The sequence below is a fragment of the Peromyscus leucopus genome, chromosome 23, assembly GCF_004664715.2.
Source record: "Peromyscus leucopus breed LL Stock chromosome 23, UCI_PerLeu_2.1, whole genome shotgun sequence".
NCBI lineage: Eukaryota > Metazoa > Chordata > Mammalia > Rodentia > Cricetidae > Peromyscus > Peromyscus leucopus.
The window spans coordinates 27,796,217-27,821,344 of NC_051082.1; the positions used below are offsets into that span (position 1 = coordinate 27,796,217).

The following is a 25,128-nucleotide window of genomic DNA, read 5'->3' on the forward strand; positions in this document are numbered from 1 at the left end:
CAGGGGAATTGAACCACTACTCCCTTAGACTGAGCTCATGTGGTGCTCTTCAAGTGCAACTGCAGAGCAAGGAGGGAGGATGGCCGAAGGTTTCCACGAGGCTCAGCTGTGCCATCGAGTCAGCCAGCTGGGGAGACTGCGAGGACATCTGCGTCTTTGTGAATAAGTTCTAGTTATTTAGTAGTCTGACTGCAGGGCTGGGGAACTAACTGCACCCTTAAGGCTCTGGACTACCAAACAAACCGGAAGAGAGGGCCATGAGATGGCCCTGAGGCCGGGGAGATGAGGGCTCGCTCAGTAAAGGGCTTGCTGTGTAAGAACCAGGGCCTGAGTTCAGGTCTCCAGCACCCATGTACAAAGCCAGGTGTGATGGCACGCGGTGGGACTCCCACCCGAGATGACCTGTCCCTAGATGGATCCCTAGAGCTCACTGGCCAACAGCTTAGCCCCCGCGTGAACTCCAAGTGTACTGAGATACCCTGCTTTAAAAAAAATAAGGTGGAGGGCTGGAGATGACTCAGTGGTGAACAGCACTGGCTGCTCTTCCAGAGGATCTGAGTAGGACTCCCAGCGTGCACATGGTGGCTCATAACCACCCGGTAACTCCAGTTCCACACACATTCAAGTACATACATGAACACACACGCCACATGAAAAGGACCAGGACTGCTGGGGCTAAGGGGTATAAGTCTTGTCTCTCACTACAGCAGGGTGGGAGCAACTCAGATGTGACCCTACTGATAGCCACGGGAGCACCATGTGAGCAAATCAAGGGCCTGTGCTCCCAGGGCCAGGGGCAGCACTGCTGGAGTACATGCACTTTTTTGTGCAAGACCAGAAGAGCCTTCCTTGATGGGAAAAGGCTGTAAAAACTCCAGCCTTACACAGCTTGTCTGAACGCTAGCCATGCGAGCAGACTGTGGCCTCCTCACAACGCAGGACAATATCAGTTCCTCCTCTCTGCTCATCTGCAAGGTGGGGTCTGGAGGAAGTGTTCCTGTCACAGGTCACTCCGATGTCTGATGCCATCTTGACAATAGTCAGGTAGGCAGGAAGCGTCATTGGCTCAGCCTCATCCCTGGTGTCCCCCACACAGGAAGCCCTGCACAGAGCTGAAAGGCTCAGTGACAAGCTATGGGCTGTGCTTGTTCTTCCTAAGGCACCCTGTCCCAGAAAAAAAGGTGACACAATTTCCTCAGAAGTGTCCCGTCAATCACATCTCTTGAAAGTTCACCCTTTTTCAATGTAGAAAAAAGAAGTGAAGCACATGGGCTGGACTCGGCTACCACAGGTAAGAGTGCTTTCTCTGTAAGTATGACGATGGGTGTTTGACCTCTAGAATGCAAATAAAAAACCCAGGCTCAATTCCACACGGTGGCTCACAATCACCTGTAACTCCAGCTTCAGAGCGTCTGATGCCCTTTTTGGTTGGCGCAGGTATTGTACACACACAATACACAAGACATACAGACCAGATAGGCAAAACACCCAAACCCATAGAATAAAATAATGAAAAATAAAAAGCCAGATGTGGTGCACATGTGCAACCCCAGCACTCTTACAGTGAGACAGAGGTGGAGACAGGAGGCTCACCTAGAGGCCTGCCTTCAGAGCAGCTGGCCCAGAGTACACAGCAGGCGGAGTACACAAGAGGCGATCCTGCCTCGGCAAGGACTGACTCCTCAAAGGGGTCCTCTAACTTCTACATGCGCACAGAGAAGTCTAGTCTTTGCACACACACACACACACAGCAAAGACTAGACTTCTCTGCGATCAGTGGGGATGGATGTGGCACAGGGACTTATTGGACTGACCCTGTATCTTGGCAGCATGACAGGAGGCTGAGCATCTTCTGGGGATGACAACAGCAGAGTCATGCTGACCAAATGCGAAGAAAGAGGAGGACGTCACACAGACACTTACTTTGCAGTAGTTTCTTCATCATATTTGGTTTTCAGGTCAAATAATTCTGTTCGAGTTTTTTCCAGGGCTAAAAGGCAAGGATAGAAACCATGATATAAGACACCAATCTTCTTTAAGACAGGGCCTACATAGCCCAGGCTATCCTTGAACTCATCATATAGTCAAAGATAACATTGCACATCTGACCCACCAGCCTCTACCTACCCAGTGTTCAGATAATAGGTATGAGCAACCCTATGCCAGCTTTTCTAGATGCTGGGGATCAAAGGCAGGGATTTTTGAGTGCTGGACAAGCACTCTACTCATGGAGCTATATCCCCACTTCTTTAGGTTGCTTTCAAAGATGGGGTTTCATGTAGCCTAGGCTGGCCTTGAATTCTGGATCTCCCTGGGTACAATTCCCCAGTGATGGGCTTCCAGGCGTGTGCTGTCAAGCCCAGCTAGGATACCAACTGCTTGTATCCTAGTAAGTAAAAGGGGAAGCACACGAAGATGAGAGACAAACGGAGGGTGGAGAAGAAAACTTCCCCTCAGCCCGCCTCATCTCTCTGAAGTGCCTCCTTCAACAGAGAACCACTTGTCCATGGTTTGCTGCAGGCTTTCAGCTTTTAAATGTCTCTTACCATTGAAAAACCATTTCTATACACAACTGCAAATACAGGTGCATATTTCATATCTCCGCTAAGCACAGCCCAAGTATGATGGAGGTCACATATAATTATAGTGGAGCTGGGAAATTACTATCACCCAGGGCAACATGGACACCTTATCATCTTAGTGCCACACATGACTTGGGAGCCTACAGTGACGCTGGTATGCTACCAGTTGGGTAAAAGCATGCATATGGTAACTGACCATGCCTATAAACAACTCCGTTACTAGTTTATGTACTTCCTATATAACACTTCAAAAGGTTTTGTGTGTGTGCTCATACCCGTGTGTGCACATGTGTATGTGCATGTGTTTGCAGTCCAAAAGACAAACTTGAGTGTTGTTCTTCTGACGTCATCCACCTTGGGTTTTTATGGAGCAGGGTCTCCCAATGGCCTGGGACTCACCAAGTGGGTGAAGTTGGCAGGCCAGTGAGCTCCAGGGACCCACCTGTCTCCACCTCCCCAGGCCTGGGAGTATAAGCATGCTCCATCACACATGGCTTTTTGCATGGGCTCTAGAGGTTGACTGAGATCCTTCTGGTTGTGTGCTATGGATCTGAGCAATCTCCTCAGCTCCTATCATACTTTCAATGATATTTTTATTATTTTAGGATACCTCTGCTTATTAAAAAAAAGTTTATTGTGGGCTGGAGAAATGGTTCAGGGGTTAAGCTCTTGCAGAGGACTCAAGTTTGGTTCCCAGCATCCATGTTGTGCCACTCACAACTGTCAATAACTCTAGCTCCAAAGGAGCTGACGCCTCTGCAGCCACCTGCACTCACATACATACATACATACATACATACATACATACATACATACATGCGTGCACGCGCACAGAGAGTTTATTTTAAAATAGTATGTCCTGTGGTAGGATCAGAAAGCTCATCTATGGACTGTCAACTTCATTTATTGGCTGAACTGAAGAACTGAAGAGCAAGGCATGGTGGTGCATGCCTGTCATCTGAGCACTGAGGAGGTGGAAGCAGGGGGATCATGAGGCCAGGCTAGCCTGGGTTACATGGCGAGATCTTAACAGTTCCATAAGTGGGATGGTAAGAGTATTTTCCGAGGCTCATCTTTTCCCTTAGTGGCTGAGGATGGAAGTCTCTCCATGTCAGGTCACAGGCAAAAAGTGAAGCAGCTGGGTAAAGAACTGCACATGCCTGCCCTACATCTCACCCAGCCAGCCTCAAGAGGCAATTCCCTCTTACCCACACAGTGCCTGTGACCATGCTCCTACCTACACCCTCAGCAACAGTGGCATTATCTGTTTAAAAAAAGCTGACGGCGTGATAGGCAAAATCATCTTTCACTGATTTACCTGCAAATCTCTGATTGTTTAAAACTGTTAGCTCTTTCCCTTAAGATGTACAGTGCCTCTGAGAGCTTCCTGCTCCTTCACTCACTGTTCTACTAGACTCTAGAATTTTCTAGAATTCGTAAGTGGCATATGCATATACACACGTGCATGTGTAAGGTGATGACTGAACTGAAGGTTTTGCTCATGCTAGACAGGTGCTCTACAGTTGACCCACACTTGGAGCCCCGCACGGGGAGATTCTGGGCAGGTATTCTACCACTGAGCCACACCCCAGCCTCTCACGGATGGTATTCTAAGCAAATGCTCCTTAGTAGCAGAGCTACATCAGTAGCTTGGTGTTTGCAGCTTTGGACATTTATTCATTGGACTGTTAAACTGGCTGTAACTATTTTTTGTCCCTCTAACATTTGTGTTCTAAGTTGGATCATGATGTCTTCTCATTTTTCTCCCCACATTTAAAGATATCATGCTGCTTCCTTCTCAGAAAAGGAAACAAAAAAAGAAAGGCAAACTTTGGTATAACCTTTTTTGGTATCTTTTAGAATTTAAAGGTTCTGTTATAACAGTTCTTAACTTCATGTTGGGTAGAACTAAATCCCCCCCCCCATTATTGTTCCAAATGAGATGTCAGTTCTTGACAGTTTGGTGATTTAGAAGTGTTTGTTGGAAAGAAGAACAGGAAGGATGGTTGGGGCAGGGAGGAAGAAGGCAGGGGAGCCGCCCACGTCCACATTAGCAACTCAATGCAGTGACTAATGCAGTCAGGTAGAGCAGCCTGGGACACAGGCTTCAGTTGTGTGGGCTCAAGGCTCCTAACTGCAGGATCCCCAGAAGCAACAAGTAACAGAGGGGCTAGGAACAGGCCAGGAGACTGCCCGTGCTCGCCCAGCCCACTTCCACCTTCCCTGTGTGGCTTCAAATAGGACGGAGGGCATCGAACCTGTTTGCAGAGTCTGGAGTCTGTGCTCGGCTTCCTCCAGCTTTGAGGTGGTGGACATCTGGGTCTCTTGCAGCTTTCTGGGAAAAGAGAGAGAGGGAGGGAGGATGGAGGGAGGGGGAGAGAGAGAGAGAGAGAGAGAGAGAGAGAGAGAGAGAGAGAGAGAGAGAGAGAGAGAGAGAAAATGAAGCCAAACTGGTCATCTTATTTTGACTGCTGAGATGGGCTGTGTACCCTGCGCCCCACTGCTCAGCCCTCTTCTCTCTCAGGGAGGCCCAGCTGGAGGCAGGCATCGCAGTCTAGTCCGAATCTCTGCACCTCACCTTTGTGAACACATATTATACAACGTGGGTGTGCACCCAGCAGGACCCGACATGTGTGGCAATCAGTGTGGAAGGCTCTCCTATATGGAACTTGTTCCGAGACAGCAGACATTAAAAAGAAATCAAACAGCATCATCACACACTCATTGTTTTTGGAAGTTAGGGAGAAGAATGATACATTTACATTCTGCTGACACAGAAAAGGAATCTGTTGGCATAAAGGATGTCCTAAACAGATGTGACAGCTGTCCTTTCCTCTAAAGTGGAGCGCAAATGCTACCACAGTGGGTGGGGGTTGAGGATTCTGAGTATCTGAAAGCAGTTTACTATTCCCATGGTCTCCAAATGCCGTCCCCAGCCAAGAAATAACATGCTTTCCTCTGTGTCTACAGAAAAAAAAAGTCTAAAAATAAGTTCATTATTTTTATATCATATGAATTTAACATATGCTCAACACAATAAACCTGGGGGTACAAAAAGAGAAAAGACAGCTTTAAAAAATAAAAAGAGCCAAATTTCTGTCACCTATAGAAAATTTTTGCTAATATTTTCATGTGTATCTATTATAAAATGGGAGGACCATTATAAATTATAAAATTGCAGAGGACCAGACTTCACTTTCCAGCACCCATATCAGGTGACTAGCTCCAGGGAATTCACTGCCCTCTTCTGGCCTCTGCAGGTACCTGTACCCACACAGACATACATTCATACACATACACACAGTTAAAAACAAATCTTAAGAAAATCCCACTTTAAAAATTGTATAATCATCTATGTGTGTGTCTGCACACATGTGTGCAAGCTAGAAGCCAATGTCTGTATCTTCCTCAATTATCTCTTTACTTATTCTTTGAGACAGGGTCCCTCGCTGAACCCTGAGCTCACTGATGTGGCTAGATTGTTGGGGAGGATGCCTGGCGACCAGTCCCCCGTTTTCACTCTGCAGTCCTGGGGTACGGCTGTGGAGCAGCACCTGGCTTTTTCACATGGGCACTGAAAATCTGAATGCAGGTCCTCAAGCTTTTGCAGCAAGCATTTTACCAACGGGGCCACCTCTCCAGACTCCAAGGTTTTCGTTTCTTTTATTTTGACACAGACTCTCTCTAAATAGGCCTGGCTATCCTGGAACTCACTCTGAGACCAGGCTGGCCTCTAAATCACAAAGATCCACCTGCTTCTGCCTCCCAAATGCTGGGATTAAAGGTGGCACCCCAAAGTTTTTTAAAACAAATTTTATAAGAGGATAAAAACCACAGTCCTTTTTAATTTTACACTCCTCAGGGTTCCCTTGTACCTTTCTACAATGCACATGGTGTACATAAGATACCACAGGGCACACAAACTACTATGTGACATACAAGGCATGTAAACTAGCAGGCAATTGACTAACATAACAGACTGACAAAGTTTGTGCTGCAGAATAACATGTCACATACAATAACATGGAACAGGGCAAAGTAAAGTAACATGTAACAGTATGTATGAATTAAATTAAAACATAACAAGCTATGGCGCAATACAAATTCCTTTCCCCCTCTTTTGTGGAAGGGAGGGTTGAGAAAGGGGCTCCCTTTAGCCAAGGCTGGCCTCCAACTCTAGAACTCTCCACCTCAAACTCCTGTGTATTGGTCTTGAGACACGAAGCCCTGCAGTTACCCATTCTTTTCTTCTGCATGCGTGCTTGCAGCTTGCCTTTCCTGCAGCACCATGTTTGGAAGTGCTCTGCTGCAGCACATACAGCTACCCCTCATTCTCAGGAGCAAATCGAACCCAAATGCCACAGACACCTACGACTGTTTAGTGTCGTTCTGCTGAACATTTCGTTAACTATGCTCTTGGCTAATTTGGAGAGTGAAACTGTTGGACAAGATTCTAACAGCAATTTCAATGGTCATAGGCTATATGTAATTGCTTTTCTTTTGGATAGATATTGAGGACCTTCCCAAATAAGAATCCTCTAATTTAAACTCCTGCCAATGAGTTTTTGTAAGCCCTGCCAACACTGGATAAAATCAAACTCAATATTTATTGCTCTCTCTGTATGCTCAAATATTGGACTCTGCCTACTCAGAAGGTTTTGTTATTGGTTTTGTTTGTTTGTTTATTGAGATTGGATCTCATGTAGCCAAGGCTGGTCATGAACTCGCAATCTTCCTGTCTACACCTCCTGAGTGATGGGATTATTGGCATGCACCATCAAGGGTGGCAGCTCATCTCTGTCCTAATTCCAGTTCTCGGGGACCTGATGGCCATCTCTGGCCTTCACAGGTACTGTATGCACATGGTGCACATAGATTCATAAAGGCACACACACACATAAATGAAAGAATGTATGTATTAAAAAAGAAAATTGAGGGCCAGAGAAATAGCTCATTGATAAAGAACACAGAGTGCTCTTCCAGAGGACTTTAGTGTGGTTCCTAGCACCCACATCAGACTGCTTACAACTGACTGTAATTCCAGCTCCAGGAGATCTGACACCCTCTTCTGGACCCTTCAAGCACATGCACTCTTCCGTACCACAGGCACACATGCACATAATTAAAAATGAATAAATAAAAGAAAACCCACCCATTAATTTATACAGTATAAAGATATTTTTCTTTCTTTGTTGATATCTTAAAACTTTACTGTTATTGGTTTTAAAAATTCTGTTTTAAATTTTGGATGGTCATGTTATACTTTTTCAGATATTATTATAAAGATTTTTCCACTTCAAAAAAATTTTAAAATATGTATCCAAGTTTTCTTTCAGTATATAATGAATTAATAATTATTTAGATTCCAAGTCCAGCTTAGTTTTTTAAAACCGTTTGTGTGTGTGTGTATGTATGTGTATGACGTGTGCACATGTGTACATGTGTGTGTGTGAAGGCCAAACACTGAAGTTGGGTGTCTCCTTTGGTCATGTTCCACCTTATTTACTGAGGCAAAGTCTCTAACTGAACCCAGAGCTAGACAATTCTAGCTAATCTAGGGGTCCATTTATCCCAGGGGTTTGCCTCTGCCTCTGCCAGGACTACAGGTCACTGCTATGCCCGCACATTTTATGTGGGTTCTGGAGATCCAAACCATGTTCTTCACACATGTACAGCAAGGGATTGATATGCTAAGACATCTTCTCAGTTTTAAAATCAGGGTTTTAAGACTCTGTAGCCCAGTCTAGTCTGAAACTCTCTCTATAAACCAAGCTTCAAAGTCATGGCAATCCTCCTGTTGTAGGTTCTGATTGCTGGGATTACAGACATAGTCACTATGCCTGGCTTCAACCTGATTTTGGTAATAAAGGCAAAACTTTATTTTTATTTCTGTTCCTAAACATTATTCTCTTTTAATATAATCCATTCCTTTACCTAATTTGAATTCAACTGAGCAGTACCACATTCCCATATCAGTTTATTTCCATACTTTTATAATGTATGAGGCTGAAAGGGTGCATATTATCAATCACACTATACATGACCTTTTTTTTTTTTTTTTTTTTTTTTTTTGAGAATGGGTCTCATGTAGCCCAGGCTGGCCTCAAACTCATTATGGAGCTGAGGATAACCTTGAATTCCTGATTTTTTTTTTTTTTAAACTTCTCCAGTGCTGGGAGTAAAATTGGCGCCAACATATTTGAGTAAGTGGTGCGGGGTGGTGCGGGGGATGGAATCTGGACCGCTCTGCCAGTGCATGTATGGGACTTTAAATCCTGCAGTTTTCACTCTTATCATGCTGTATCGTTTGCTCAGGTTGTTGTGAGTGAATTTTACTGAATTATAATTTCTATGACTAGGAAGAGTTATGGTCAGAGATGGCCCACATCCCTGTATTCAGTTTTCACGGTAGGAAGTGAGGGGTTTAGACTGCTGTATTTTCCTGCACAATCAGCAATGCAGCATGCTTCCTTTGTATGTTTCTTTATGAGTTCAACCATACCTGGAACTCATGCTGTCGGCCTCTGACTTGTGGGTGATTCTCCCATCTCCACACCTACAATGCTTGGATTCTAAGTGTGCACCACCACACCGGCCATTTTCCTTCTTCTTTAAGAAATGATTTTAACTGTGATTGTGTGCATGTTGCACACGTGGAGGTCAGAGGACAACTCTGCGGACTTGGTCCTCTCTTTCCATTTTCACGTGGATCCCACTGCTCATACTCAGGTCACCAGGTGTGTGCAGCAGGTACATTCATTCACCTGCTGAGCCGTCTTATAGCCGTCTCATTTTCCTTCTGTTTGGACGGGGTCTCCCTATGTAGCCTAGCTGGCCTGAAACTCATTATGTAGACCAGGCTGGCCTCAAATTCACATAAACTGCCTACCTCTATCTCCTGAAAGCTGAGATTAAAGGCATGTGCCACTATGCCGGACCCTATTTTCCTTATATTTGTTTATTTTTACTTGTTTTTGTTTGGATCAGGGTCTAACTATGTAGCCCCCAATGGTCTGGAACTGGCCACATAGACCAAACTGGCCCCAAACTCAGAGGTCTGAGATCTGAATGACTCTGCTTCCCAGGTTCTGGGATTAAAGGCATGCACTACCACATCTAGCTTTTCCTTCTTCATAAATGGAGCCAATGAAGTCAGTATCACAGGATCCCTGAAGCTTTTGTGAGACATGGGAGGTGTCCTGGTTAGATTTAATTGTCAACTTGACACAGCCTAGAGTCATCTGAGAGGAAAACCTTGATTAAGAAATTGCCTAGATCAGATAGGCTGGTAGGCATGTTAGGGGTGGGGAGTGTCTTAATTATTAATTAATGCAAGATGGCCCAGTCTACTAAGGGTGGCACCATCCTTGGGCAGGTACTTCTGGGATGCGTAAGGAAGCAGTATTCCTCTATTGTTTCCGCTCCATGTCCCTGCCCTGACTTCACACAATGATGAATTGTGACCTAAAAGACAAAAGAAACTCTTTTCTCCTCAAGCTGCTGCTTTTGGTCAGAATATTTTATTATAGCAACAGAAAAGTAACTAGAATAAGGTGTTGTTGTTGTTTTAATATTGGTGTTGGAGACTGAACCAGGGCATCATGCAGTTAAGCATGAGCTTTATCGGGGAGCCACAGCTTGGTTCTGATACCTGACGTCCTTGATTTTCGCTTTTGCAGACCAGGTCTTGCTATGCAGGCTCACCACTAGCCAGCACAGCACCAGGAGTGGTGGCGAAGGCCTTTATTCCAGCACTTGCAGACAGGCGGATCTCTGTGAGTTTGAGGCCATTCTGGTCTACAGAGTGAGTGCCAGGCTAGCCAAGGCCACACAGTGGGACCTTGTCCCAAAACACAAACCAACACAAAAGGAACTCATGATTCTCCTACCTGAGATGCGTGAATATAGGAAATACAGTGTGTGCCACTGTACCTAGCTCCTGGGATCTTTATGAAGGCACCCCATAGAACTCTAGTGAAACTGACCATGAAATCAATGGTCACTAGTAGAACAGAACACCACACTGGAGTTAGGGAGATGGCGAAGTGGGTAAATTGTTTGCCACACAAGCTTGAGGACCTGACCAATTGGTCTAGCTGAACTGGAAAGCTCCGTTCAGTGAGAGACCCCGCATCAAAGAAAAACATGTAGCATGATAGAGGAAGACACCACCACACCTGACACTGACCTTTGGCCTCCTCACTCACACATATGTGTGCACACTCACACACATACAAACCTCCCCAAACCACACACCACACCCCTTGTGAGCAAAGCTAGCCACTCACTCGAAACTGTAATTCTAGTTAGTGCCTCCTGTTACAATGCATGTGCATTTCCTCATGCTAGTGCTAAAATTTAACAATCTTAATTTAACTAAAGAGTTTTTAAAAATCTGACGAACACAGCTGGAACTAACAAGCTCAGGAGTCCCCATAGCTTTTACAAGAAATCTGATTTTCATTAAATTGTTCCATTAGCGGAAAACTACTCATTTATGGGGAAAGTCTAGAATAAAGTAAGCCATTAGAAAGCCGTAACCGCCATTAGTCAGGTGCAGCATTGGTGCATTTCACTGATCCAGGCCGAGGGTCCCTCGTCCAGAATGCCTGGACCACAGCTGTGACAGACTTGGAGAGTTGAATTCTGGAATACTCATGTAGAGGGCACTGGGTGAAAGTGTCAGGACTGGAGTGCTCTAAAAAGCCTCAGCTTCTGTTCCTTTTGGTGCTGGGATGGAAACCACAAGCCTGCACATGCTAAGCATGGAGATACTGTAGCCCTGGGCAGGCTTAGCTTTTCAGTCTTTACAGTTTTACATGTCAAGAATGTTTCAGGTTTTTGGGTTAGGGAATCTCAATTCCTTGCTTTATGAGGTACTGGGGCAATAGAAAAAAGCAAAAGAAAATGAAACAAAAAATATTTTTGAGACACATGAATATCAACGTCAACGAAGGTAGACGGAGTTCGAGGCTCTTTGGCAGAGAGCACGTGTTGGGGGAACCCGGCCCCTTGCTGCCTCAGCTCAGGTACAGCTGTCACTTGTCAACTGTGTCCGGCTTACAAAGCCTTGTTCTCACTCTGCAGGGCTGAAACCCTGCACCGTGGCCATTGGGAGGAGAGTGACGCATTGCACTCAAGGGATTTGACAACGAAGAAGCAAGGATCACTGTCATTGTTCAACGAAACTTTCCAGCCACGTTGAGGAGGGAACCCAAGCCTATCTCACGGGGGATTACAGGCAGGGGCTCTACCACTGAACCACATCCTAGCCCTTCAAGCAAAACTTTGCCCAGGAGCTTTGGGACATTTGTCAACAACCTGGGCTGATTTCACATGTGCATTTTTCAAACTATCATGTGACATCAGGGTTGGAGGTGAAGTGTTTATTGGTGCTGTGGGGGCAATGGGAGCTGTGAGGCTGAACTCACCTCTCCTTCTCTGCAAAATCATTTTGCAACTTCTGTTCCTTCTCCAGAGCAATGGTCTCGGCCTGGCTCTTCAGAGTCTGCTCGTATTCTCGGATTTTCTCCTTAAGTGCTTTTATCGTAACCTCTGCAGAATCAAAGACCGAAAAACCAACAGTAAGGGAAGCGGTTCCTCATAGCTGGGTGAACCAGGCTTTCGTAACCTGCCGGGATCGCTGTATTTTAAACTCCAGCTTGTCCACGCTGACACAAAATCAATGGTTATGAGTCCCTTTGGGGACCTTTTACTCCCTCAATGTGAAATTGAACTTGTAGTATTCAAGTTGGGGAGGATCAATGGGTTTTGCCAGGAAGGATTGTGGTGGTCCCTCCAGCACACTTAGAAAAGGGGGAAATCGATGGTAAAACATAATATTGTCTTACTGATGCATCTGAAATTGGTCCTCTACAGAGGGCAGACTAATAAAGTTTTGGTGTGGGTTTAAAGACTTTACTACATGGAAAGGGTGCAAACATTTTGGAAGTGGAGTCAGACACAGACCCCGTCAGCCGCTGAGGCAGCTTTGCTGTTGTTTCCCATGGATGGAAAGTGCCAGGCGCTGTGGCTGAGTGTCACTCACTGCGCTGGGGAAGGAGGAACCACCATGGAGCTTGGGTGTCAGTGTACACTCTGCCCTGGCCACCAGCTTTGGTGGATGAGGGCTCCCTAGAGAGAGCTGATCCTGTGGGATGTGGGAGGACACTCAGGTGTTTGGGAGGGGCCCCCTGCAGGTCCAGCTGGGGTGTGTCAGCAGGGCTGGGGCAGCTCTTCCAAGTGTCTTTCCGCCCATGATGAGCTGACAGCAGTCACTTCAGTGGCTTGAGCTGAGGACATCCAAGCGGTCCAAATGAACGGTGAGGGTCCTCGCCACCTGTGCCCCTCTGTTCTAATAGTCATCCTTGTGGGACTGAGCAGTGTGACACGAGTCACAGGCAGTGGCTCCTCCAAGGCCTACTCGAGTTTCTTTGCATTCCCAGAATCGGGTACGGGCAGTTGAGGTAATGAACGGAGAAGAAGCAGAACGTGGCAGACCAGACAGCGCTTGTAGCCCTAGCTCTCACAGTGCCACCTGCCTGGTGGCACTGTGGACTGTGTGTGCTCCCACGAACACTCACTGAAGACAAATTAGGACTGGAATGGTGGCACATGACTGCAATGCTAGCATTTGGAAGGAGGCTGAGGTAAGAGAATTACTAGGTGAAGGCTAGTCTGAACTTCATAGTAAGTTTGAGGATAGACTCAAATCCACGGTGAGTCTGAAGCCAGCCTGAGTTACAGAATAATTTGTGGTTAGCCAAGGCCATTTACAGTGAGTCTGATATCAGACTGGCTATACACTGAGTTTGAGGCCAGCCTGAGCTACACAGTGACTTTGAGGTTAACCTGGGCTAGGTAAAACCCCTGTCTCAGAGGCAGCAAAAAGGGCAGGTCACTGGTGCTAAAGTAAAAAGAACGAGGAGACTCTTCTCTAGGTATGTGCACAAACCAGATGTGGACATATTTATCCGTCACCCAGGCATCGGGCAGTTTGAAAGAAACAAAGCCTGCTGGCAGCTGCCGCAGAGGGCTGCTACGGGAGAGAAAAGTCTCACAGGACCCCAGCTTTGTGGCCCTAACAGGCTTCTAAGCAGGACAGTGCTGTCCCTGTGGTCCCAGAGGCCATCATATTCTCGGCAGAACCAGACTCAAGTGGATCTGAGCCCCAAATTTTCTGTATCCCACCATGGATTCACGCTCCAGTCAGTGTCCCTGAGAGGAACCTGCTGCCCTCACACCCCAGGCCTGCCTGTCCTTGGAACTCTTCCTGTGCCATCCCAGCTTCTTTCTGGATCTTCCCACAGACAGTGCCCCCTCCCAAGTCTGTCTCCAAGTCTCTAAGGCAAAAAGGATGCTCGTCACAATCCTAGCCATTTAGCTTTTGATTAGTTTTTCTAAAAGCTCACTAAATAGCAGGGCATACAGAGGAGCCAGCCAGGTTGATGCCCCTTTCTTCTCCCTAAGCCTTCACCTATGTTTCTAAAACAAACCCCATAAAGACACACAAGAAACTTGGGAGTTGCTTTAAAACCTTGTGACTGCTGTTGAATTGGGTTTTTCTCTTCAACACAAGGAAGCCAGGAGGCTCTGGAGCTTTTTGTATTATTTGTTTTTATTTTTTATTAATGGAGAATTGAACCTAGGGCCTTGAGGATGCAAGGCTGGGCAAACACCCAACCACTGAACCACACCCCGAGTCCCTCGCTGGAAGATTTTCAACCACTGAGCCACATATCCTCAGCCCTCTTTTTGCTTTTTATTTGTGAGACAAGTTCTCACTAAGTTGCTCTCTCAGCCCGTAACCCAGGCAGGCCTTGAACTTTGGATTCTCCTACCTTGGCCCCCCGAAGTAGCTGGATTTGTAGCTTACACCAGGCCAGGACAAGGTTCTAGGATTTTGAACACACCTGGCTTTTGGGTATAGGGCAAATTTCTTTATGTTTGTCCCCATCAGGAAAAGCCTTTGCCTCCCTTGCCTTGTGACACAAGGGAGCCCTGCCAAGAGCCTGTTGGGTTTTTTGTTTTCTCCACGAGCTCCATACTGAATAGATGAGGTCGACATGGGAAGAATGGTGTGTAAGCACGCAACTGGCAAGGCTGCGTCTTGTCTGGAGCCTTAATGGATCGGTAGCAATTACTAAATGACTTACTGTGTGTGACCCTTTGATCAGGAGCTGGCTGTCTGACAGGTGTCGCCCAGAGGCGACACATCAGTCTTTGAAAAGACAGATCCTATCACAAGATGATACAGGAGGAATTTTCAAAGAATCCTGATCCGGCCCAGACCAAGAGCAATAAAAATCCTATGTAGTTATTGGGGAGGAAAAGTTTAGCTGTGGCATAGTTAGGCGGTGGGTGTCATTATCTCTGTTTAAGAGATTCGGCTGCTTGCCCCACCCTGGCTTCATGAGGAGGTAACAATTACAGCCAGCTCCAACAGTATGAAGAAGGCAATTAAGGGGGGGGGGGGGGGGGGGGGGGAAGCAAAGCCAGGCAGGCATTTGCCACCGACCTTGATTTTTCACTTCGGCAAACTCCTTGTTGTATTCTTCTAGTGTTTCCCTAAGCTTCTGGTTCTCTGTTTCAATGTCGTGTAGACGCTGCACTTTTATTTCCAGCTGTTGCCCGAGGTCCAGGGCTGGCACAGGATCTACACAATGGGAGAACACAGGTCAGCATACTGCACCCAGACCCTCATCCGGGAAACACTCCACCACCAAGCCATGCTCTCAGCCCCTCACTGGTGGATTCCAGGCAAGTCCTCTTCTGCTGACACACCCCAGGTTCCTTACTTGGGGTGTCTAAGTAGGTGTTGTACCTCTGAGCCACACCATCCCCTTACTGTCAATTTTAGGCCAGTATCCAGAAGTCACCTCCTGGAGACTCTCTGGGGGCCTCTTTGGCCACTGGCTAGGTGGGCAGTTTGATAAAGAAGGAACCCAGTCCAAGATCCTTACATGTGAAAATGGAGTGGCGACAGGACTCACGGTATTTGCCAGCTCTGGCGGGTGTGGTTCTTTAAGGATTCCCATCCATTGGTCAGACAGAAAGAGAGATGCAGGGATACTGAAGCGAGGAAGGGGCTCCAGGGAAGCCTATCTTATTGCAGAGCCCTCTCTGGAGGATACTAGTCCACAGAAAGGTGCCTCTAATGAAATGTGTTTAGGAAGTGATGGACTTGGAACTAAGGGAGTTACAAAGGCCACAGACCACTCATAGGGACAGGACATTCTCTTGCAAGAGTCTCACAATGACACAGTACAGAAGTAGCCCTGAAGTTCAGTGTAGAGGAAGGACTTGCCTGAGTTTACCTGACTGGCTGGTAGGTCCAGAGAAAGTGGACCTAAGCCTGTTGACTCCAGGTGATCACTATTCTATACATGAAAACCCTTGGAGAGAGGAAAGGACCCTTGGGCTCTGTAAGGACAGGGTCCTTTATTTTATTTTACTTTTTGAGGCAGAGGCTCATATATACCATGCTGGCCTTGAACTTCGGATTCCCTGATTCCATTTCTCATGTGCTAGGAGTAGAGGCATGTAACAGAACACCTACATCATGTGCTGCTGGCTATCTGGAAATTCGTGTATGCTCTATCCCCTGAACTACACCTACAGCATGATGTGGTCTTTTTTTTTTTTTTTTTTTTTTTTTTAAATTGTCATCCTCCTTTACTGATGATGGGTGTTAAGAACAGTCAGAGGTGTGTGGTTGATGGTTCTAAGACTGGAGACCCCTATAAAGCACAACTGGGGGTGACCCAGCATTACCCCTGCTGCAGGCCTGTGGCCAGCCAACTAGAAAGCCACCAAGTTCCCCATTAGAATAGAAAGAGGGGAAGAGCATCTGGGCCAGTCCTGAGACCTTGTGAACAGAAGAACATGTGGGGACTGGGGACAAGGCTCAGTCAGTAAAGAGCTTGGTGTGCAAGCATAAGGTCCTGAGTCTGAGTCCCCAGCACCCACAGGAAAATCCAAGTGTGGCGTTGGCGTTGTAATCCTAATAGTGCAGTGAAGACAGCTAGCCTTGCTGAACTCCTGAGTTCCAGACCAGCGGGAGACATTGGCTCCTGAGGAACAATACCTGAAGTTGACCTCTGGCTTCCATAGGGATGTTTGTTCATCCACACTCCCACAGACTGGCCCTCCTCCCCCCAAAAGAATGATGTCTGCCAGTAGAGTTACTCAGTATTAGATACAGTTGGAAAAAGCAGACATGCAATTTACAGGACTGGCTTTTGGCCTCTGGCTTTCCCATGAATTCTCAGCAGAAGAAAGACAGACAGACACTAAATGCTCTGGGTCAATTTGATCTTCATTTTCCTTCTGTCTAGGAGGCAATTACAACCCACCTGCTGGGCCCCAGGGGAACACACCCTTTGGAATTCTGAGAGTAGAATACCCAAGTCACAGGGCTTAGAAAGATTACCGAATCTATTTCTGGCTGGGGCGCCAGCCTCGCTTGGGGATGGCTGTGGAGATTTAGTCTCCTCTCAAGGAATGCTAAACAGCACACATGGCAGATCAGTGAGGGTATATATTCAAGAGCTCACTTAATTTTCCAATGCCAGGGTCATTAATTTTTCAGACCACCCCTGGTTCCTGGAAGCAAGGGCTGGCCCACCATGGCTCTGCGAATGCTGTTTCACCAGAGTCTGGAATTCTCTGCGATGTCTATGTGTTTACAGAGTTTACTCCACGTGTCATTAGGATGTGTGGAGCTGGAGTCTGCAGCCCCAAGGGAGCCCTGCACTGGGGCTTAACACCAACACTGTACATCATGTGAATCTGAGGCCTACTGGGTACTTATGTGGCCTATATACAAAGTCCCTGCCTGTCTCCCTTTCTCATTCATGACTTTTCATTATTATTTCAATCAGCATTAAAATATTTATGTTATGTTAGATTGCTAGAGCTATTTTGGGAACATAGTTCTGCTAAGCAGGAGTGGCAATAACAAGAAGAATGGAATTCTCAAAGCATCACAGGTATTTTTTTAATTGCAGTATCTTCTCAGGAAACCTGGATCACTCTTTGGCCTCTGTGTCTTCAGGCTGGGAAAAAGAACTGAAAGAAATGAGTGAAATGTCCCCAGCCTCCTTTATATAGAAGGACAATTTGAACTTGATCCAGATCAGGGGTGGAGAGGGGAAGGTGCTGTACTTGGAAAAAACTCTACGAATGATCACTGACGTTGCCTTTTCTAGCACAACTGCTAGCACCAATGTGGCTTTTCAAGATCTAAGGCTGCATTTTATACACATGTGTACATGTACCTTTCTCAGTCTTTCTCCATCTTGTCGAGACAGTGCCTTTCATCCGGCCTGGGTCAATCTGACCTTCCTTCCCCTTCCTTCCTTCCTTCCTTCCTTCCTTCCTTCCTTCCTTCCTTCCTTCCTTCCTTCCTTCCTTCCTTCCTTCCTTCCTTCCTCACTAAGGAGGCTAGAGCGGCTGGCCAGCACGGCCCAGGAACCCACCAGCGTCCAGCTCCCCAGCTCTGGGGTTACAAGCTCCCAGGAGCTTTTCACACGGGTCCTGGGGATGGAATTCGGACCCTCACGCTTGCCAAGCACTTGACTGAGCCGTGCCCAGCCTCCTCCAGGCCCCAGCCTCCTCCAGGCCGCTCCTATTTAAAGGCCAGGACCCAGTGTGTCTGTCTCTGATGAAAAAATAGCTTCCATCTTGCCATTCAGCAGCAATCCAGTAACATATGAAGAGAACACACATGTTATGAAGCAAATAGTAACCAACTAAGCCTTTAGACAAATTCTCAGCATGCCCTGCTGTAAATGGAAGTTCTGGCACTCTTGTAATTATTCATTATGGCATCTATATTTAATTTAACAGTATTAAAGTTAATGTCAGAGTAGCAAAACTGGCTACAGAATGGGAAAGGAACTCAATGTTCTAATGGTTTGATGCATTAGACTCCCAACTTTATGACGGTACATTGCATGACTAAAGCCCGCAGCATTGGAATACTGTTTTGGGATATGTAAAAGCCATTGGTAAAGTACTTCTTAGGCTTAATTTTTATTATGTGTATTAAAGGAACGGCTAATTACCACATGATGGTATAATAGCCCTAGCATGTTTGAGCTGGAGACCAAGACAATGAACTTCAGCAGGCCAAACCCCGACCTGCATGTTAAGCTGGGGAAATCATAGCTTTCTGTCTCGTTAATGATTTCCAATGCCGTTTAAACTCCACACAAGCATTGTTAGGTCTCAGGCTGTACGTCAGAAGCCTCCGATCTCAGCAGTTCAATTACGGAATTGTCTGAGGGAGGAGACAGAACACACCCATAGACAAAAGAATACCATGTAAAGTTCTGTAAGGCACCTGCCCAGCCTCCAACCCAACATGCTTTGCCACTATCCCCATCCACCCACCATGACAAACTCAAAAAACATTTTACGATGATCATCTGATAAGTTAATTCCTGAAGCACGCTCAGAGGTAGTGTGCAGTTCGTTATGCAACTCAGGACTTAAACAGCATAATTATATAACAAACAACCCTATCACCTGGATTTATTCAGCACATTTTGCTAAGCGCGGTAACATTAGCTCATTAATTCTAGTCCTCCCTGCAGAAGCTGGGGGAGGGCATGCTGTGATGTGTCAGGTGCTGGCATCTCCCCCAGGGACAGGGATGGGAAGGGAAGCTGGCCAGGCCAACAGGTATGCAAAATGCTAATTAAGAACGCTACTTCCTGAGCCAGCAGCCACCTCAATTACACTGTCTCTTCATGCACTAATTTAACAAGGATTTCCTAAGTGGCTACATGATCTGGGAAAGGCCAGGGTTGGGCACTGCAAGGGATACTGAGCCAAATCAGCAGGAACCAGCCTCTTTGGAGAGGTAGCCCAGGTACGTCAAATATCAAAAGTAAAACAAAACAAAAAACTTGGCCACACTAAAGATCGGATGACTGGAAGATGGGTTCCATATAAATGGGCAAAGAGGGGCTCTTTTAAATTTATTTATTTATTTATTTATTTATTTATTTTTAGTAAGAGGAGACAGAGATATTTAAGTAGTTGCCTTAATAAAGACAGAGAGGGAGTCAGAAGCTCATTGCCGGGCATGACCAGAACCATCCATCACCACCAAAAGTAGCTGATAATATTAATGATAAGGACACCAGGGCGGTTCAGGGTACTAAAGGGATACGTGATAAACAAGACTAACACCTTGCTCTCTAAGGCTTGCCAAGAGGCTAGAGGTATACACCCCAAAATACACTAAGCAAAAACAGATAGGACAGGAAGAAAAAGAAAAAAAAATCCTTAGTAATGGGTACAGATTTCAAATCTCCATTCACATTTATTAATAACATAAACTGATAGACAGTAATTCTACCCTGTGGTGTTGGGGAAGGAACCCAGAGTCTTGAAAATGTAAGGCTAGGGCTCGTCCACTGAGAAAGCCAGCAAACAGTCAGCCTGGCTGCAAAAGCCTGAAGAACACAGACTGTCAACCACCTTGGTGGCCTACAGAGCTGCACAACAAGTGTTCCTTTCATATGTCCAGGGGACATCCGTCAATAGGCAGCAGAGCCGCAAACAAGTCTCGATAAATTCAAAAGAACAAATATCATCCAAAGCACATTCTCTGGCCACAATGGACTAAACCATGCTCTGGACCTCCACTTCAGAACATAAAAAAGGAGCCAATCAAACGCAAAGTAAGCAAAGGAGATTGGGGAGCAATAAAACTGAAAAGGCAAAAAGAAAAAAAAAAATCAATGCAAACAAAAGCAGGTTCTTAAGGAAAAAAAAATCATTGAAATTGATTAGCTTCTAGCCAGACTGATCTAGAAAAAACTTAGAATTTACAAATCCCAAGATCAGAAAATGAAAGAATAAATGTGACCATACATGCTCTTTTTTTAAAGACAGGGTTTCACTGCGTAGCCCTGGCTGGCATGGAAATCAGTATGTAAATCAGGCTGGCCTCTAATGCATAGAGACCTGCCTATCTGTGCCTCCTGGACTCCAGGGATTAGAGGCATGCGCTATCACTAATGGCCCATCCCACAGATGGCAGAATATACCTTTAGTGCCAACACTGAGAGTCAGAGGCAGGTGGAGCTCTGTGAATGAGTGTGAGGCTAGCCTAGTCTATGTATTGAGTTCCAGGCCAGCCAGGGACATATAGTAACTGTTGTTTAAAAGAAAAAAAAAATGATGCCAGTCAGCAAGATCCTGGACAGGCACCAAAATTACACAGAGAAACCCTGTCTTGAAAAACCAAAAAAAAAAAAAAAAAAAGATGATAAATATGCTTTGGTTACCATCATGCCAATAAATTCGGTAAATTTAGAAGAGTTTCCCCGAGCAGGTGTGGTGTACCATGCCTGTAATCCCAGCAGTCTAGAAGGCACAGATAGGCAGATCTATGTAAGTTCGAGGCCAGACTGGTCAATATGGTGACAAATTGTTTAAAAAAAACCCAGGCTGGGAGGGAAGACAGCTCAGTGGGTAAAGTGCCCGCCATACAAGCATGAGGACCTGATGCTGATGCCCGGCTTTCATATACAATGCCAGGTCTGGTGGCCAGTGAGACACAACACCCCTGGGGCTTGCTGGCCAGTCACCTTAGCCTACTTGGAGAGCCCACATCCCAGTGAGAGACCCTGATGAATGACACACTAGACTGACCTCTGACCTCCACATACACACTCCCCAGTATGTACACACATGTAAATAAAACAAAGGCAAAAAAAAAAAAAAAAAAAAAGGAAATGATCAAATCTGACTCAAAAAGAAGTTAAAAAAATGTTACTAGTGCTCTATCTTTTCCTGAGTTGAATTTGAAATGGAAACTGCAGTTCCAGGCCCACTATCATCCTGCCATCGAGGAGCACTATTGGCAGCTGATGGTTGCTAAGCCAAGGAAGGAGGAGGAGGAGGAGGAGGAGGAGGAGGAGGAGGAGGAGTTCTCTTCAGTGCTGCAGTCTCCGGTCAGTTGCCTGAAGTTCCGACAAAAATGTCTCATCCTCGGGCACGTAAGCAGTCCTACTTAAGCTCAGTGAGTCACAAAACCAGGAAAAAAGATGATGAAAACCAGGGGGAACTTGTTGGGAAGAAGGGGAGTTAAAGGGGAGAGGATAAGAGAGGGTACGGTGTGTGCAAAGGGCCAAAAAGTTTATATACATGTATAAAATTGCCAAAGGCTGGTGAAGGAAAAAAGAAGTTAAAGAAAGAACCGTCCCAGGCCCAGATGGCTTCAGAGCTGAACTTCACGAAGGGGTATAAAGAAGAAATAATGGCAGTTTTGAAGAGGGAACACTTCTCAGCTCAGAGCCTTGCCTTCTGGTCAAAAACGACACAAAAACAAAAACAAGCTCACCCCCAACCCCCCCAAAAAAACTATAATCAAGATTCCTTACAAATTTAAAGACAAGAATTCTTAGTAAAGCGCTAATGGATTGCTCCAGCCAGTTTTGTATGCATGTATGTGTATATACTCGCTCATTAGGTAGAACTGGGGATCGCACCAGGGCCTTGTGCGCTCAGGTGAGTATGTTCTACTGAGCCACAGGCCCACACCAAGTGAGGTTTATCCTAGGAATGCAAGATTGGTATAACACTTGAAACCCTCCCCCCCTTTTAAACCATGCTTTGACAATAAGAAAGAAGCTATATGGTAGCAGAAAAACAAAAACAAACAAAAAGCTGACAAGATTCAGTGCTCATTCAAGATGGAACTCCTTCAACTTTATAAAGGGTATCTATAGGCTGGTGCAATTGCTCAGGTCTCTAATATCAGCACTTGGGAGGATGAGTAGGAGGATCTTGAATTTCAGTTTAGCTCAAGACCCTATCTCAAAAAGACAAGCAAAGGAAAGGAAAGGGGTGTGGGGGTCGGGGGAGGAGGAGGCAGGAGGAGGGCAACAGATTGAAGAAATGTAGAGAAAGATCTAAGGATCAAAAGGTGGTGATCGGGGGAAACATCACCATTAGACAATAACAAATGCCAGAGTAGATATGGAGCAAGCAGAAATCTGTTTTTTGAAGAGGATAAAATGAATCAATTATTTTAAAAAACAGCGTAATTCTTATCAAGTTCAATGACCTAGCAGGAATATTTGCCTTTAAAAAAAAAAAAATCAAAGCAGGGGCTGAGGAGCGGGGAGATAGCCTAGCTGATAGTGTGCTTGCTTCATGGAGGAAGCCCTGGATTCTCTCCTCAGTGCTGCATAAACAGGTGTGGTGTTTCATCAGAATAATCCCAGAACTCAGGAGGTGGAGGCAGGATGATCAGAATTCTGCCTTGGCTATGTAGCAATCCATTTTTGGCTATGTAGCAAATTCAAGGCCTGTCTGGGATACGTGAGGCCCTGCCTCAAAATGAAAAGCCCTCAAACCAAACAACTTGTCCAGGTGACAATCGTTTATTCATAGAGATCACAGATCGGAAGGAACTCCAATGTCCATCAAGCAGGGACACGCTGAGAAGGCACTCAGTTGGTTAAGTTGGTGAGGAATTTGAGCACCAGAACACATGTAAAAAGCTAGGAAGAGGGGAGGGGGGATGAACACTTGTAAGCCCAGAGACAGGAGGATCTTTGGGGCTTGCTGGCCAACCAGCCAGCCTAGCCTAATTAGCAAGCCTCAGTCTCAAACAAACAAACAAATACACAGCAAGCAAGCAACAAAAATCCAAGACAGGCAGCTCCTGAGGAATAACACTCAAGGTTAATCTCTGGTCTCTATATGCACACACTCATCATTCACACAAACATATAACTTCAGTGGACTGAGAATGCTCACTTCAGTGGACTTAGAATGCTTACTTTGAACATACAAGGCCCAGGGTTCAATGCCTAACACCATAGAAAACAATTTATATGTATATATACACACGTCTAATTTTCAAGTAGAACATGTTTTTATGTTTTTAATAAAATCTTTCCTTCCCTTTTACTCCTCACCACCGTGTGTGGTGCTGTGGACTGGATGCATGCTGGGCCAGCCCTCTACCACTGAGCTGCAGCCTCAGTTTCTGTTTACTTTTTATTTTGACATAGGGTCTCATTAAGTTGCCCAGGATGTACTTGAACTCACTTTGTAGACCAGGCTAGCCTTGAATTTTGTAATCTCCGGCATTCGGCTCCCAAAGAACCGGGATTGTAGGTATGAACTATGACGCCTGGCTGAAGCTTTTTATTCTATTTCTAGAATGTGATGTAGAGTTTTTAAATACACTACTATAATTGTCCATGCATACTATATGCATAAAATAAGAACATCTTGGGGCTATGAATCTCAAATTTTTTACTCTTGAGATAAATGGCTATATCTCAGTTGGTATCTGCCTAGCACACATGGGGTTCTAGGTTGAATCCCTAGCTCCACACAAACCAGGCCCAGAAGATCAGAAATTCAAGGTCATCCTTAGCTACAAGGTGAGTCTCTGAGGTCAGCCTGAAGATACATAAAGATCTCTGGCCAGTGCTCTGGATTGATGGGTGTGCGCCAAGAGTGGCCAGTAGGATGCAGTCGGCATGGTGAGCCCAGGGAGTAAAGGGTCACTGGACTAGGGATGAGGGAGGTGGTGGCAGGGGTGATAAGAGGGGCTCAGATGGGGGCCAGCTTCTGGAGGTGCGCTTATTAGTTGTGAGGACACAAGACTCTTGCATGACATGTGCTGAGTTTCAGAAGTCATCTAGGAAAGTGTGTTGATGCTGAGAAGGAAGTCCTGGCAGAGGAAGAACCAGGACACCAGTGTGACCAGGTTGGGCGGTAACTCAACAGAGGTGGACCTCTCAGGAACGTCTGCTTCTGTGGGGGTGGGGCACAATGGAAAACAATGCTGGGCCAGTCTGGGGCCATTTATACACTCTAGTCAAACCACTCACCCTGGCCCTCCAGGACTTTAATACAAACATTTTGTTTGGGATTCTCTGATCACTACTGAGAAGCAGGCAAGCCCCAATAAAGTGAAGCAGTGTAAATAAAGAATTACTAAGGGCTTCACTGAAGCTACCAGGATGACAAGCCAGCTTCAGATCTGGCTGGGACTGTTCATGCCAGGGAAGACTTGGAGATGGCAGTTGGGCTTGTGGCAAACAGATCCACCCCGTACTGTGAGGTCTTAGAAGTCCCATCTTAAACCCTGGGCCCATGTTTGCGCAGACAGCTCTGCAGACAACACAGGGCTGTCCCTCCCACCAGCTCCAGGATGAATGTGCTTCTTATGAGCATCATCCCAGCAATGACATCACAGAGAGGCAGACTCTACTTTTTGCCAGGACACTCTGGGCTAATGTAATCATACGATTACATAATTAACCCAGCTGTCTCATTAAGAAAATCAACTGGAATTCAGGGCATAATTAGTTATATGACAATTAGCATGCTGATGAGCAACCGATGAAAAGCTGTCTAGATACCCAGCATGCCAGGACCACCCCAGTCATGGCTGGGCTGGGGGTGGAGGGGTGGGGAGGAACAGGTGGGACGAGGCCACGCACCCCTGTGTGCAAGCACACCAAGGATTCCCAGGGTCAGTTCAGGAGTTTTCAATGCACCA

The 25,128-nt window shown here is 46.0% G+C and overlaps 1 protein-coding gene across 1 annotated transcript in view; it reads right to left on the reverse strand.

Annotated features, from left to right (window-relative positions):
• The window catches only part of Cux1 (cut like homeobox 1), a 305,159-nt gene that overhangs the window by 92,809 nt on the left and 187,222 nt on the right, over positions 1-25,128 (reverse strand). Inside the window, 4 exon segments of the mRNA XM_028894394.2 lie at positions 1,924-1,990; positions 4,841-4,917; positions 12,014-12,137; positions 15,100-15,237. Of these exon segments, the coding sequence (XP_028750227.1) occupies positions 1,924-1,990; positions 4,841-4,917; positions 12,014-12,137; positions 15,100-15,237 (406 nt within the window).